Below are 18,033 nucleotides of genomic sequence, written 5' to 3' on the forward strand. Positions count from 1 at the left end.
ACACGAATAATACAAAAAGATAAAAAGTGTGATTCATAAAGAAAAGAAAATACTGTTCATGTTTGATTTTCCTGTCATGCATTTGAAGTTCATAAGGCTTAATATGGTCTATAACCCGAATCGAAATGCAGCTTCATGCTTAAGTTAGTGTACAATATGTAATACGCATATCTCTATTGAATTTGTATTACTCTCTTTGGAACTAGACCAGGGTTAGACAAAACGACTTTCTGGTTGACAATAGATCTTGGTGACAACATCTCCTAACAGATTATTAGCATATCTAATGGCAACGAACTGCCTCAGTCCGTTTTTATTTTGTTCTTATATTTTGATATGAGCATAGATTTAGGTATTCTAATTCAGCACCAATCCAAGGAATGTAGCACCAAGTTCTCAAGTATCAATCCCTGCTCTGCTCTGTTGTTTTTTTTTGTTTTGTGTTTTTTCATTAAGAATGACATCACAAGCCACCGGTGTTCCTACAACTAACGTGACCCATAAGGTTCCCCTAAAGAACTTCGTCTGCAAAGTTGAACCACGTCATATCAGTAGTTGGCACCTTCATGTTGCTGTTTTTTGTGTGTGTAAATCAAACATATACAACACTGAAACATTGCGATATCGAGAATGATTTATTTATTTTATACAAACGGAATTGTCACGTACAGTGTACAAATGGCAGAACATGAGGTACAGTACGGATGACTTACAATATCTTATCGAAGATTTATCTCTCTTACGTGCTTCCTCTCACATCTCTGTACACAAAGTTATCATCTATAAACAGTGAATTGTCTATTCACCCATACAAGCATGATGTGAGAGTGGAAGGAGGTCGGACGGAAAAATGAAATAAGTGTATGGTGAGTGAACTAAAACGCCCCGGCAGTACAGCTGCTAGCACATGTTTCGACACACATTCCAAGCGGAACTATTCACTATGTTGGTTTCATGGTATGAAAGAAGCCAAGGCTACATTTCTTAAGGTGCATGCCTTTAACAGGTTGATGTGCAGTAATATTTAAGATTGGACTGACTAGATCTTGCATGTTTGCCAAAAATGTGCTCCAAGTGGAAACAATGAAAGTTTGGAAACCTTAGTTGAACATTCTAATATACATTGTCTAGTGATTAAATGTTGCATTCCTCAATGGCGATCTATCCAAACACATCCCCGTCAGGTTTGAACACTTTAGATGATTTCTCATCAAGTTTAGTAGATGCTATATGATATTAAATGAATGTCTAAATCACTGATGCAAGGATAGATGTATCACTAGAACACAGATAAACGTGTTCAAGATGACTCGTTTTTGTTCCTTTACATCTTAACCCAATCCGGCTATTAATTTTTCACGAATTATAGTTTAGATATGAAACAAAGGTATTCCATTGGTTTATTTAAACTCTAAATGGTTAATAAGATGCAAAGTATTATACATGCTCATGAAATTAAGCTAATTTTCGGCTTTATGGATTTTTTCTGGAAGCCAATTAAGCGAAAATTTAATTCTTCGAAACTGTAGCGCTTTTGAAATACAGTGATGTGTTAATGTGTATTTTAACATATTTGCTTCAATGAAAGGCCTTACATCTCCCGCAACGGGAGAGTTTGATCGATTGAAAACAAAAATTGTTGTATATTGTTTTAAAATACCAAAACATTAATTATTTACGGGTTTGCCACAATCCAGAAATTCGAGCTTTTAATTTCATCTTTTAAACTTAGTGATTAAATCATTAATTTCATCGTGACAAAATTCTTTATAAAAAAACCCAAACAAACAAACAACGAGGCATCCAACAATTACGATTAAGGCGTGGACAGTGTGACGGTGGATACCCGGACTGCATTATACTGATTCACGGTAGCAAATTTATGTATGACGTCACTTGTAAATAAAGCAATCACAAGGAGATGATCAGTATACAGCGAGAGGTTTACAACTGACGTCACGTAAGGAAATAGAACCACCACACGAGGACATATGTACACAGCAATAGGTACAAATGTATACGGCAACTCTGACGTCACAGACATGTATCGAAAAAATTATCACTATGTCATTATGTCATAATAGACGAGTTCATTTCGGACTTAAACTATCTATTATGATTTATCTGTGATATAACAAGTCGTCTATCCACTTTATATACCAAAATACAATACTTAACAGGTCAATTATCAGCTCCACAGTAATAATAGAAAGTGGTTTGGAGTATACGATTACCAGAAATGGATTTGCGATTAGCCGGGAGTAAATAATCATACCTGACGTTGTATGAAAGAAAATAGATAATGTATAGCATCGTTTATATTTTACTAGATTCCGTCGGGTCAGCCTATTCAACATCAACGACTGCTAAGGTTTGTCAATATGAAAAACATTATTGATTAACATTTTACAGTGTAATCTTTGCTATATCACAATAATATGTAATGTTAATTGGACTATTCTGTAACACAAGAAAAAATTGAAATAGTTAAATAATGTGTATATTGGAATATTTTGTTTATGATTTTGTGTTCGATGGTGTAATCATATTATATACGAAAGCAAAGTTTGTTTTATGATGTTAGTGATTTGTAAAACAACATTGGTTTTTCTTTTAATATTGCAGTTGCATGTTAAATGTGGTTTGTATTGCAATATTTTCATAAATGTTTTTGTCGTAAACAGTGATGTTTGCTTTGCATTTTCATCCTCTCGTTGAATGTTTCCTTTTTGCAATATCATATACACAATATATTTTGGAAATGTTTCTGTTTGGTAATACGTGTATATCATTCTACTGTCTTTCTGTGGTAAATGCATATGTAGTCGTTAACATGTAGACAAATATAATATATGTTTTCCTAGCTGATTTTGATGTTGTTTTTAAATTTTGATTCTAATCCAATTGAAATTAAAATATCCGTTACTACTAACTTTGTCAATTATGTACGACGTCCATTTTGACGGTGAAATGTCGTATTCTACATGCCTGTAATTATGACACATGCCGGCAGTCATTTACAGTTCATTAAATCAGGCCCCATCTCACGATATAAAAAGGTTGTAATCCTCATGCAAATGAGGGTATATTAGCATGTTCAAAGACAGCTAAAAGGAAATCAATCAACAGTTTAAAGAATATAAAAGTTTCACAATAATGGTGAACTATGGTTTCCATACCTTTAGACACACTCTTACAATACGTTCTTTTGGAAACTTAAACATGTATAAATCCTAGTCAAAGTTACCAACCTGGCACACGAACCACTAGACATATATATCCAATGTCTGCCATGACCCCTAACACGAATTTATTTAAGCGAGATCATATTATGTCGGCTTGAATGTGAAGGCCGTTATGCGCTGACATACAATCATACGGCGTTATTATTCCCCGTGATCAATATTGCTTAAGAAGGCTCCACAGAAAATGTATATGTGCAAAGAAAAAAGAATGTAAAGATAATGTAAAGAAGAAATACGAATTTTCTTTGACGAACCCGTCATAAATCATAAACTGAAATTATGCCAGACATGTACAAACTCACCTTAATCCATCCATTAACCTATCCAAGAATAGTGTATACCATACACACTTATCCACACAATTATATTGTACATAAACATGCACGCTTATTCTCCCTATTATTTTGTACATAAAACGTACACGCTTATTCATCCAAGTATAATGTACATACTACATACACGCTTATTCATCCAATTATATTGTACATGATACATAAACGCTTATTCACTCTATGGTACATAATACATACACGCTTATTCACTCTATTGTACATAATACATACACGCTTATTCATCCAATTATATTGTACATAATATATACACACTTATTAACCCTATCATATTATACATGAAACACAAGAACATTCTACAAAATTGTATTTTAACATGAACCTTTCACACAAAATCAACACAACGGTAGTATACACCAAAGAGGTGCGCTGAATGCACAATCAAGCGTATTTATGCCTCCAGGTACTGGCAAATATTCAATAATATATAAGAACATTTAAATATTTCTTGAAAATAGTTCCGACAGTTGAAAAGATATATGTAATTGGCTGAACACATAATGAATATATCTTGCCATGTACATTACGGAACATTAAAGATGATTCCGCTGACAGTTATTTAAAGTCTACATACAGTTGTAAAATGGAGAATACGTGTGGTTTACTTGGTAAGTCTCGTTTTTGTATTTTCCAACAGTTTTTCTGAATTCCCACATTACCTTCCAGACATATTCTAAAATGGAAATCATATAATCTTAACTTAATGTCCATTCACCAAACGGCAAGATGGCACTATATTTAGGACACAGGTATCTTTAAGTGTTCGGAACGCGTTATCTTTAAGTATTGATCGGAATATACCATGATCAGTGAGTTTTGACACCATGATATCAGGAATAGGTTTATCATTGAAAACGAGATAATAAAATACACATTTTAAAACTAAACCATCATTCTACTAAATACGACATTTTTTGACAATGCTGAATGTTGCGATTCCTAAAAAATAAACAAAACAGAAACATTCGTGTCTACTTTCCCTGGTCATATATTTATACCTCCACGTTATTGATAATACATTACTAATAACAAAAAAAAATATCTCCAATTAACATAAGCGTTCCGTACCTCATTCTCATCGTCTCGTACAAATTACGCTGCATCTCACATACACAACTATCAAATCCTCAAGTATTGACGTAAAATGGTGAACTGGTAGTCAAATGAAATCGGAAGGAAGATATATCAAACCGAAATCAATATTAACCATTTATTTTTGCGTTTAAGATAACATATATAAATTTTGTTTCTTTCAAAAATAAAATCTATGGTGAACATAACAATGCACTTATAATACGCGTCAACATAATAATACACTAATGATTGATATAAACATTAAACTGCATTTATGATAGACGTAAATACATAATACATTGATGATAGACGTAAATACATAATACATTTATGATAGACGTAAATACATAATACATTGATGATACACGTAAATACATAATACATTGATGATACACGTAAATACATAATACATTGATGATACACGTAAATACATAATACATTGATGATACACGTAAATACATAATACATTGATGATAGACAGATACATAATACATTGATGATACACGTGAATACGAAATGCATTTATAATTATGAAAGAAAAAATATTCATTCACCCCATTGGGTGTGAGACAGGGGAATTTCAACCTTAGAGGTAATACATAAGTTGATAAACACTAGGCCTGCCAAGGATTGCCGAGGGTTGATATTCCCCTGTCTCACTTCCATGTGGGTGAATGAATATTTTTCTCTTACCCTGTTTACCATATTATGTATCTAATATTGACGTTACATCAATTCAAGATATTGTTTACGTGACGTCATTGTATTGTTGCCGTGACGTCATTGTATTGTTTCTGTAATGTCATATCATGGTTCAGAATGTGCAAATAGCGCATGTAGATTGTATCGATCATAGGATGAAAATGTGGATATCCCTGTCCAGGATAAGACAAATAAAAATGAAACACACTTAGTTCAGCGGTTAAAGAATTAAAACAAAATCATGATTGAAATCAAAATCAATTAAAATACACCTATCATGAACTTGGATAAAAATAATGAACAAATTAAAAGCACGCTTATGATTGGCATAACACATACATACATACCCCTATGATGGATGTTAACATCAAACGACGCTTAAGATGGACATTATTACAAAATACACTTATGATGGACAAACAATAAAACACAATCACAAGATATTGTTATCATTTGCTTGTAAATAACAATGAAGGCCGCGTTTTAACTACAAACTAATGGATTGCTGAACAAAAATGTACTGATGCCGAGTACTTATTAATGAATTACATCATACAAATTAATGGGTTACTGAACACATTAATTGATTACATATTTACAAAATGTGCCAGTACTGTTACAATATATAATACCTATATTTACAGAGGACATATACCATATTATATTAGCAATATGTTACCAGTTGTTTAAACCTGATGAAGAGTCGATAGAGTGTTGAAAATTACAAAATTTAATAACAGATATAGGCAGTGGAATTTAACTTACAAATGTACCAACACTGATCAACTATAGAATATTTATATCACATTATTGAGATATAGAAAGCCGTGTTTTATAAAAACAGATTAGGGTAAACAGTTAAAATTTCATACATTTCATATGTGCAAGGAAAATAGTATCAAAATAATATTAACTCTAATAGTTCTAAATTGTACTTTTAAAGCTATTTTTATTTATCGGAGCATTTAATCCAGTTCTATTCTTGGTCTGGTTTGAACAATTGGTACCATGCTATAAATCACCCGGAATGTTACAGTGCTAGATCTACTTCAATCATTCTCATATCCTGTAGCACCATTGTGTTTTGTTTCATCTAGGAAACAACTTTAACCATCACCACGCCTACACCAGGTACACCACGGCCGATTCACTGTTATTTTGGAATGGCAATTCGTCATTACTGCAGTGCATTAGAAATCCACTACAAAGAACAGTTCCCTCCCCTTGACTACATATACAATACCACATTTGCATTCTGTTTTTACCATTTTCTTTTAAATTCTGAGGCTCCAATTTTCTTTAAATTTGCTTCAAGAATCACATTTGATGATTTACGATATAGGTTATATGATCAACATAATGCCATATACATAAAGTTGTCTTTTGTATAGAAGGATTTTATATTATTGAATACAAATAACGGGGTTACGCCTGATCCAAAACTTTATTAGGTGTTGTGGTATGTATGATTTAAATACGAATAATTTCTCCTGTCGAGCGAAAACACATCTATCACACTACATCTTCGCTTCACATTTCCGTCATCACATCCTCCATTTGAATTGTGGGTAATGTATTCATAATAAGAGAACACGTGGGTAACGTTGGTGCCGTGTGCATCCTCTGAAGATGGCGTTTCTCTCGGGCGACCATGGTGACCGAGAGCTTCCTATTGTAGTTTTTATATATGACACTATCCTGCGGTCGCTTCACCACCTTGATGGACTCTAGGTTTTTCGGTGTGTGTTTAAATCGAGGCTCGATAGGTTGTAATATCCGTATACTATCCCACTGCCTAACGAAGAGCACCATAGCCACAATCCAAATGACCAACAGAATGAGGATGATAATGGCTTCCTCGGGGTACAATGGATTACGGCCCACGCGCAGGTAGTTCTCTGTAACATAAACAACACATTGCATTTTTAAATAGATATAAGAGAATATTATGTATAAAATTGACTGCATTTTAAAATAGATATAAGAGAATATTATGTATAAAATTGACTGCATTTTTAAATAGATATAAGAGAATATTATGTATAAAATTGACCTTTCAAGATGTTTCTGAAACTTTACGAATCTAGATATTCAGCTTTACCTCTCTGATAAACAACTAATTATATCTTATACCTCTCCGGAAGAACAGCCAGTTGAACAAAATAGAAGAGTTATTCTTACTCAAATAGATAAAACAACGGCAAGCCAAGAACGAAATATAGATTAACAGAGACCACAGCACAAAATAAAGCACATACAATAAAAACAAGTTTCAGGGAAGAGTAAGTGTTATGCTTCCTTGACGACATCTGCCATGTCAAATGATTGTCAATTCTAGGTTAAATCCAGGTCAGTTTAAAGTCAAATGCAGGTATTAATTTCCATTTGATGCCAAAACGAAAGTGGGCAGGAAACAGAGTCTTAGTCTTGTGTTTTAGATATGTTTGTATCTCCCTCTCATTCTTTAAATCAGCGTTATATACTTTTAACATTCTAAGCATTTAGATGAAAATATTGTCTATTAAATGATAGCTCTTAATTACATCGACAGGTCAATACCACACAGCTGTAATGATGCCAAGGTTACGTTTTAGGTTGGAATCTTTATAATAAATGCATCAGCATTTCGAAAGAGAAGTTATTCAAACAAACAAAAGTATGTAAACGTATTTTTTATACAACTACTGCGAAACAAGTTGTATTAACTAATATCAATCACGCTTGTTAACCCGAGTGGAAGCGAATGAGGCGGTCTTACCGTGGAGGGAAACCGGAGTACCCAGGGAAAACCCACGTGGTCGGGCAGGTGACCCCATAATTTTTCACGTCTAGGTGAAAGGCAAGTGTGTTTCCATTGTGCCACCCGACCACACTTGAATAATAACTACAGAAAAGTAATACAAAATCCCAATAGGATGACTAAAGTCAGAAATATGCTTAAAGCAAATTCTGCAAAATTCTGCAGACAATGTTGATAATACTGTTCCTTCTACACTAGCATGGAACATCTTCTACAGCCTTGTAAGTTTGAATGTAAAATAGCAGTATTGGTTCTTAAGCGTGACGTTACGGTGGCTACATTAGCTATCACCTTCATCTACTCTAAGGTGTTACGTGTAAGAGGTTGTATTATTACATTTTTACCAGTGAAATATCAAAAATTATTCATTCTATAAAATTGATATTTTCCACTAATGAAAAATATCATATTTTTCACTAGTGAAAAATATCACTTTTGCTGATTTGACCAATCAAATTAATGATTAGAAAATACCAAAATAATTGACCAATCAGAAATCCCGACATATATGTCAGCACCTGGACAGGGGGAACTACTTTTTTTGTTTACAAATTTTGCTGTAGGCCTAGTTAGCATACGGGGTAGGTTTTTCGTTGATAAAAATGTAATAAACAGTATATCTAACAGTGTCTTCAGTAATACCAAATATATTTCACTCGTGAGGCTAATATTTTGATATTTTTCACTCGTGCTGCGCACTCGTGAAAAATATCAAAATATTAGCCCCACTCGTGAAATATATTTGGTATTACTGAAGACACTGTTAGATATCCTCTATTTATTAAATAGGCCCATATTCATTTAATAGATTGTGCAAAAGAAACTATTAGCACCAGTACGTACAAGTTCAGGGATGCATACAACAGAAACAAAACACGAAGACAAGTGCATCATACGGCTATTCTGTCCTTCTAGGACTCGTAAGTGATGTTAGGGATATCATACAGCTGTTTTGTCCTTTTAGGACTCGTCGGTGATGCTAGGGACATCCTACAGCTGTTTGGTCCTTCTAGGACTCGTCAGTGATGTCAGGTACATCATACAGCTGTTTAGCCCTTCTAGAACTCGTCATTGATGCTAGTGGCTAGGGACATATTACAGCTGGTTTGTCCTTCTAAGACTCATCAGTGGTGGTAGGGAACAGTATACAACTGTGTCGTCCTTCAAGGACTCGTCAGTTAAGATGATGACATCCTCCAGCTTATTTCCCTTCATATCCAACACCTTAACAAATATTGCCCGATGATGCTTTTCTCATTCTAAACAAATGGTTGTTTTCCTGTGTAATTGAACTCGATATAGCAACTTCGAAAATGTCGGTCTAAGTAAAGAAATGATATCAAAATAGCAAAATCGGTCTTAAAATTAAAGTTCAAAATCACCAAAAGCTGTAAAATCAATTTAAATTGGAAAAATGTAATTATAATTTCTTTCAAAACAATCATAAGGAAATTGAATTAGACGAGCATAGGGGAGGTATACCATTCGACAACAGATCGATTCCATTTGTTATTTTAGTTCAAGGCGAGAATTCAGAAAAAGCAATATTCCCATGTGTCGTGTTTGGTTGTCAATACTGGCGATTGGGTGGCGTCGGCAATATATGCTGGAGCTAAGCGAGCATTGAGACCTAATACTATCTTCATACAAAATAGGCCAAGACGTATGTCCAGCACTGCTCGGCACTTTGTATGACCTAATATCATGATGTTTCTTCGTCGTTGTGTGTTATTCATTTTTATAGCCACGAGGATCCCAGAAGTCGTGATATTGTAGTTAAGGGTATTGTTGTTTAATTCCTTCACGTGAATAGTGACCTAATATGAGAGTAGTTCACCGTCGTCGTTTCCGGTAAGTATTAAATAGGAGTTATGCTGACGTCGGTATTCTTAGCTGCATATTTTCTTTCTCATTGAAATAACACGTGCCGTTTCTGCGGACCTATTATTAACATTCGTTGGAATTTATAGTCTCAAAATATCTTTGTTTTTGTTTCTTTTTCATGAAATATTTATCGTCATGATTAAACAATGAATTACAAGCGCTTTCCTTTTTTTCTTTAATTTCTTCACCATTCAAACGGACAATTTACGAGCTACCAAACCAGTTGGAAATTTGGATATGTTTCGGATACTACGATTGCTTTTCATAGCGATTTGGAGAGATAAATAGAATCATGACACATTATGACAGTGTAAATAACTAATATTTAATTAACTAGAACAACAGTATATAAAAACAGACAGTAACAACAGTATTAGCTAAACAATACACCTTTAAATAAAAAAAGTTGCCGGGCGGGGCATCTCGGTTTCCGCAGCCGTATGCTTGTGTAATGTAAACAGTACTAAGACGTATTTTTTTCTACTGCACTGCATAATATATTAACATTATTTTTGAAAATATTATGATTGCTTAAAAATTGTACAATGAATAAATACATAATAGTTTGGAAGATAGGGACGATTATTTGTTTAGCATTTCAACGGCGAGTTCCGTTAAGGTATAGTCTGTTTGTGTTATAACCCAGATTATTTAAATAGTTATAGCAGAGAATTATATAACATCTAAGCTAGCGAATAGCTGTTTTTCTCACCATATCTCATACAGTGCGGAAGGATTGATCATAAATGACAGATGAGAGTGTATGATAAACTATTTCGTAATCAACATGATTTTGTTTGGTTGCGTTGCGTAATAATTTTATGACGTCACATCAACAATGACTTCAGCAATGCTATTCTCAAGGCAGTAATTTATCATTACACAAAAACCACTGTTACTTGTGTTTGTGTGTGTGTTGCATGCCATGCTTTTACATTTCACATGTAGATGTTGGATGGTTATATTGTATTTACATTCTGTATGCTTAAAAGCCTTAGAGAAAATTGTTTTCATTAAACACTAGCAACACTAGCCTCATCACAGTGTGTAGTAATACGGGGACCGCGTTCCTACGGGTAGTTCTCTCCGCCGTCAAGCCGACGGAATTAACACGATTCGCGATTCATGGAATATGTCCAGATGCAAATGTTGCTATGCTCTCATGAATGTTGAAAAAATAAATTTCATTCTTAAATAATTATTCCAATTCGTTGAATTTCAGTCCAACATTAAAGCGAAATGTTGTTTTGATAATAACGCAGATTTTAATGTTTTATGTAGGATGATCAGAAGGATAAAAATAAAAATATTTAACATTAAAATGTTTATACATCTTAGGCCACTGTAGAAGTTTAAAGCTTAGCAACATGTAGGTATCTTAGCAACAGGAATTAATGTCAACTTTTTTTGTTTTGACAGTTAATCAATAGATAATCCAAACATCCTAACAGGCAAGAAATGACGTCAACGACAAATGTTTGATGACGTCAATATTTATGAAAACAGCATGCATTCGTTAGGCTTAAGATTTTGTAAACAGTTAGTCTCGAAACTCTAGAAAAAAAAACCTCTTCCGTCCTACTAAAACACTATCGTAATGTACGTGGACGTTTGTTTTTTTTACAATATATACAATTTTCGAACGAATACTATCATTGATTAGAATAAGCGCTTACTGCCATTGTAAATGACATTTGGTAACAAATGTATTGTTAGCATGAAGATACACTTATATATACGTGTACCTATGCATACCAAGCTGACAAGTCGTGTATCTACGATATCTGTTGGTACAGCGGCTGTTCGTAGCAAAAAACACGAGTATGTTTCGTTAGAGACTGGAACAGATCTCTTTATTGAGGAAACGTAATGAGCATTCATCTTTTCTCTGTTTTTCTGTCTAATCCTCCAATTCCTTTGTTATCGATAAATCATTTCGCAGATTAAACACAGCACAAAAATAACAAGAGTAAAAAAACCGCAATTACACAAGAAGATGATGTTCTTCAAAGATAATTTATGGGATGTTCAAGGTAGCCACATCTGTGAAATCTTTTTAAAACTCAACTACAAAACTGTTTGTTTTTTTCCCTGTTAATAACGTAACATTGATAATGTTGAAATAATTAATGAGTTGTTAATTAAACGAACTATTGTTGCATCTTAGAATATCGTTTTATCGACCTAAATCATCATAAATATCGCCAACTTCCATCACATGACAGCTTGACAAAAAAGGTTAACATGTCTCTCAATGATTACGGAATTCAGAAAGACAATTAACGGACTGGAGTGTGTAGCAGAAATAGGGCGAGTAATCAACAAAAATCTACTACAGACGAACACCATCTGAATCATCTGTGATCACGTGCTCTATAAAATGATATTTAGATTGGTACATTATCTCTCGGATACGATCAATACATCTTTACATTAAACAGTGTAATGAGATGATCTATGTTGGGTGTGGAAGGGTAAGCTGGTTGACAGGGAGTAGGGGACTGTCTATACGGGTTTGTGTGACGTGGACTTCTATATTCTAAATACATAAAAGTAATCGAAAAATCTAAGCTTGCCCAATATTGAAGATAATTTTAATGATTTGTTTCACAGCACGAACACAAACACCATGATGTTCTTAAGGTGGACTTTTTATTATGTCATCAATTCTAGTGCTCGTTAAAGAAAAATCCTTTTTATCATATGGAGATTTAACACAGATTGTATTCTAAAAAAACTAGTGAGAATTAACGTAATAAAAAAATGTGTTTTGTTTTCAAACAATTAAACAATACATATAAAATATTAGTTAAAACTGTTGGATATTATTCCGGGAATCTCAATATATTATATTATATTATATTATATTATATTATATTATATTATATTATATTATGGGCATGTCCCGACATCTTTTTGGAATTAGTGTATGGTGTACTGTGCTATATTTGGTAGTATTTGTATGGGAAACCAAACTCTATAAGTAGGTCAAGTTGACCTAATTCCAAATCAGGTTACATATATGTCTGACACTAGTTCCATTAAAATATCAGCATCATATGATAGCAACAGCAGGAGAAATCACGCGGGTATGAGAGTTTGGCGGGAGGTCATGTGTCAGCGCGTGAGGAAGACCGGGTGACTAAGGACACATTATATAACAGTCTATAGACAAGAAGGTAATGAAGAGGCTTACGTATGCTGAGCAGTGATGCCCTTTTGCTTTCTGATATCGATCTGATAGGAAAATCAATCACCTAGGTCTGCTCTTCTATTTACCAAGTTGACATAAATATAAATATTCATGATAGCGTTTCCGGGAGAATCAAATGCTGTTCAAACATCGAATATGGAGAGTACACAATGTAACGCCTCTCTCCAATACCGGTATGTGTAGACAAATATTTAACCTGGTTGGGAGTGAGATGAGAATATGACGAATGCACGATCGTATTGTGTTTGGTTAAAAAGACACATTGCCTGCGGTCAACACTGATCCAATATCGTCCTGAATATATATATCCTCAGTCGTGTATATTGAGGAATTAATCATAATGGTATATGTTGGCGTATTTCATTAGCACCATACGCGCTCATGTAAATATCTGTAAGCGACCTGGACACAAGTGCGTGCGCTCAGTTTAGTATCATCCCGGCATCAACAGGTTTATTTCTTTTTCTTTTTTTTTTTTAAATTTTCTACGAACACCTTTATATTTGTGTGTGGAACGGTACAGAGCTTTGATTAAGGCGAAAAATGTGATGATCTGTCAATAAAAAAAACCTTAATATCTATGTCCATTTCATTACTAACTGCCTCTTAATCATTGCTGTGAACAAACTGTACATATCATGTATATATATGTTGTATTCTCTATACCATTTAGTTAGCTGTATATGTGGAATGATTGTACTATTAGCAATGAGTATGAATGTCGTCAGGTTAACAGCTCAAGTCGTTCTTGTGCACGCCCAAAAGCAACACGTATTTATAACAATTAATGCATATATATATATACCCGGTTTCTGCATGTTGTAAGAGATGTAATTTGATGAGTTATCGCTTATTAAATCACAAACGTGCAATAAAGTACCAGCTCTATTCCGAGTTCGTGCCCTGACCTTTTGAGGTGAATTCGGCCATTTGCCATATAATGTTGTAACCTTGATATAAGTCTGGGTCAGCTATACTTCTAACTGCCACACATATACAACCAAAACAACTTTGACAAGTTTGCACGTTACGTAGACGGACACCTGATGGGGACGTGCTCGGGGTTAGTAATGTATGTTATCGGGTCAACGCCTGGTCAAATGTGGCGATTTTTGACAGGAAGACAGACAATCCACACCAGCACTAACGTCTCCGTATCCCTGGGGCACATCGCGTGACTCTATCGGGAATATGTAGTTATATAATTCACATTGTTTGGAGGATTTTTATTTACACCAAATAGATAGACATACTCTCTGTCATCAGATTTCTCGGCTGACCGTATTCACATCGGTCTTAACACCTCTCGTACGACAGAACGGACACCTTGCTCTGCCAGACCATTAACGTGGTCTCTCGTTACCATGGAACCAATAAAACATTTTTGTATCATTGTTTATATCTTATAATGGAACTATTATAACATCGCTGTATACTTCCGTAGTGAGGAAATCAATTAGCAGCTCATTGTGTTCCTTAATTTTCATTCATCTAACAACAATTAAATGACCACAGGGCGGATAACCACGCACGTGCACATACATATGTTACTATCAGATACCACAAGGTATATAGGAACGCCGCTGACTCACGGTATATCGATGATATTCCAGTCATCACATCGTCCTGTATTTGTCTGACGATCCGTTATAAGCTCTTTGATATGCCGCTTAAAGAGATATTGTACTGACGCAAAGTTTTTGCTAACAGAATGTGTTTACTTACGTTGACAGTATGTAAGTGCAATTGTACTGATGTTGACATTTGTTTGTATATTTGTGTTGTAGCATTCGTCACTACGGTAACATGTAGACACTTTTGTGACCCTGAATTGCACTTCGGGCGAGAAACGTTTATAAACAATCCTCTGACGTCATTTTATTGTCTCCTGATGATAAAACTCCTATCAATCCATACACCATGTCTAATGCGGTGCGATAGTCGTGTTCAAGGCAAGTATCAGAAAATAGGTCGGATACCAATTAACTAGATAAAGTTTTATACGAACAATATCATAACTTTTATATTTCGTGTAAGATCACAAAAATATTCTCATGAATATTCAAAACGTGAACATGATAATGGAGTAGATTGCCGGAGGTACGGTAAACAATGCGAACAATTCTAATCAATTCAGTACGTAATCAAATAGTTCCCGCGAGTCCTGTAGGGGGTATTGCCAGGCCAATTCCTGTCAAGAAAAGACATTTAAATGTCAATAGCCCGTTACATGTCATATCTACTCAATCAATTTAATTGTTCGTCAGCACATGACGGTCTACGATAATTAATTCACACAGATCCACAAACACCACAATGATCAAAACATTGACTATCGCCGACGTCAACACTTGTATACAAGTAATATATATATATAGTCTTTGCCTAAAAACTTTGAGTCGCGGAATTAGACATGAAAAAAATTGCTTACCAAAGGATTTAGCAAATCACACACACGTAAGCAGTACATTGATATATGGATTTATTAAAAGATGTACTTTAAGAGTCGATACGGCTCACTACTCATTAACTTGTAATTCGGGAAGGATATGAAAGATCAAACGAAACAGCTCCAATATATCACAACCAAAACTTGTAATACATTTTATGATAAAACAATGCAGCACTTCATCCCTTTATAGTATTCTTCAAAACAAAGTGTTCCTTTCTTCACAAGCTTACATCATATTAAATTGAGCTCTTTCATCAAATGGCAATAATTTCTAGTTTAGAATATCGGCTGATTCACGTCAGTTAAATTCACATCTCTCACTATGTACCTTAGATGACATAAGCTTTGTACGCAGGATGTGGAACTGTGATTGTTACTGTCAGCATCCCTAGATGTTACTAAGGATAGTATATAAGATATGAATTTAGTAATAGATATATATATATCACGAATGATAAATGTTTAACCTCAGACAGCTAGGCAGTTTCTTCATCAAAGGATTCGTCCCTGATATAACATACCAAGTGGTAAAAGGAAAAATGTCTACAATACAAAAAAAAAAAAAAAAAAAATCACCAAAGGAATGCTATTATATAAAAGGGCAAATGAATTAACCACATCATTTAATAATTTTGTATTTAAAAATATATATATATATAATTGGATAATGTTGAATGAAATTAAACAAATCTGTAGCGAGCTATGTGATAGGAAAGAGATGACCAATGTGGTAGCTTTTATTGCATTACAGACAAACAGAACAAAGCAGAACATGTCAGCCTGTGTCCGATACACCACCTGTATGTTCACAACAAGCCTTTGACATGATGTCTATGTTATGTTTGTGTTATAGTGTCATGTCCACGGTACGTAATTAAGTTGCCTAATTAAACCGTAACAGAGAATAACGACATTAAAAACAAACCGGAATTCCAACTAATTATCAGTAAAAAAAACAATAACAAAAACAAAAAACTAAAAAAAAACCAAACAAACAAACAAAACAAAGAAAGACCAAAACACGTAAAAATGTAGATAAGAAAAAATATTAGATTAGGACCAGGTGTTCCTGGAGAGTAAACGGCTTCTGTTTACACATGAAAAAATAAGTTTATATAGTCGACGAACTTCTCAAGAACAGCAATAAATAGTTACGTGTAAACAAAACCCGCAATTTCTACTCTGACTCTCTATCTGTTTTGGAAGGTGCGAATATCGTGTGTGTCTTTTGTACTTATCTTTGACATTGTAGGTGTTAGACACTGATGGTGGATTTTTCAGTCCCAACTGATTTTTCGCAACCGTCTGTTCACGTTTAATTCATTTGAACAGTGACGAGGTTCAGAATATATACAAGAACTTAATGTTCTTTTAAAATGTGGTATATCCTTTCAAATGTCTTTAAAACCGATGGAAAGATCTCAACACAGTTCGATTAACATATATATTCATAAAAAATGGTTACACAAATGCCACAAAAGTAAATATCACCGCTAAAAGTAGAAAAAGATGTCTGCCTTTTATAGAACCAACCCAAGCTAATGCCAAATTCTCAATAGGGAAACTGGGGTAGAAATCACCTGGCCATGTTAAACAGGGAAATGAAATACCTACATCTCTGGAAGCTGAATTTCCATTGGGCAGAGATAGTAATTCTTAGTCGGCAAAACGCGATTGCAAGCGGATCCATAGTTCGCGATTCGTATCTCAAGCAATCCCTTCATTCAAGTTGCAGAGTCATCGAGATATTAACTTCGGATTTAATATCCATGCCTACACCTGGTTGAAATAAATACTGCATTACTGTAAGCTTTTAACGCCTACTATATCCACTTTGTTAGCAAAGGAAGGTTTGAGGACATTTTTCAATACTATGTAGAACGATGCTTGATCGGTTAATGCTCTCGTCTACGACAAAAATGAAATAAATAGAATTTGAAAGCGCTTCCTGGTTTGCAGAGAAATTCATTGTGCAAACGGAGAAATATTTCAAGAGCTTGCAATCATGTTCGGGTATAATTAGACCCACACTCAACACATGTCGGAACAAGTGTTTGTATCTTGAGACTTAACATTAATCTATTACTCTCAACGACAATAATTAGTACTAATTGCACGACGTACCACCTGGTTGTCAAGATATTGTTGACAGTATTCTGTCTTTCTTTCAGAAACACAGTCATATTTTGAGGTTTTGGTAAAACAATCGGGTGTTAATATGGTTTAGTACACAAGAAATATATCGGTTGATTCGAAATTGCAGTATCTATAATACTGCGTTGGACATGTCTATGTTTGCTATTAAGAGAAGG

At 34.3% G+C, this 18,033-nt stretch overlaps 1 protein-coding gene across 1 annotated transcript in view; it reads right to left on the minus strand.

The window, feature by feature from the left end:
* Positions 1-620: 620 nt before the first annotated feature.
* Positions 621-18,033, minus strand: part of LOC117344688 — a 49,836-nt gene continuing 32,423 nt past the window's right edge. The window contains exon 4 of the mRNA XM_033907516.1: positions 621-7,269. Coding sequence (XP_033763407.1) covers positions 6,902-7,269 — 368 coding nt within the window. The 3' untranslated portion in view covers positions 621-6,901. The remainder of the gene's footprint in view (positions 7,270-18,033) is intronic.

The sequence above is a fragment of the Pecten maximus genome, chromosome 16, assembly GCF_902652985.1.
Source record: "Pecten maximus chromosome 16, xPecMax1.1, whole genome shotgun sequence".
Classification (NCBI taxonomy): Eukaryota; Metazoa; Mollusca; class Bivalvia; order Pectinida; family Pectinidae; genus Pecten; species Pecten maximus.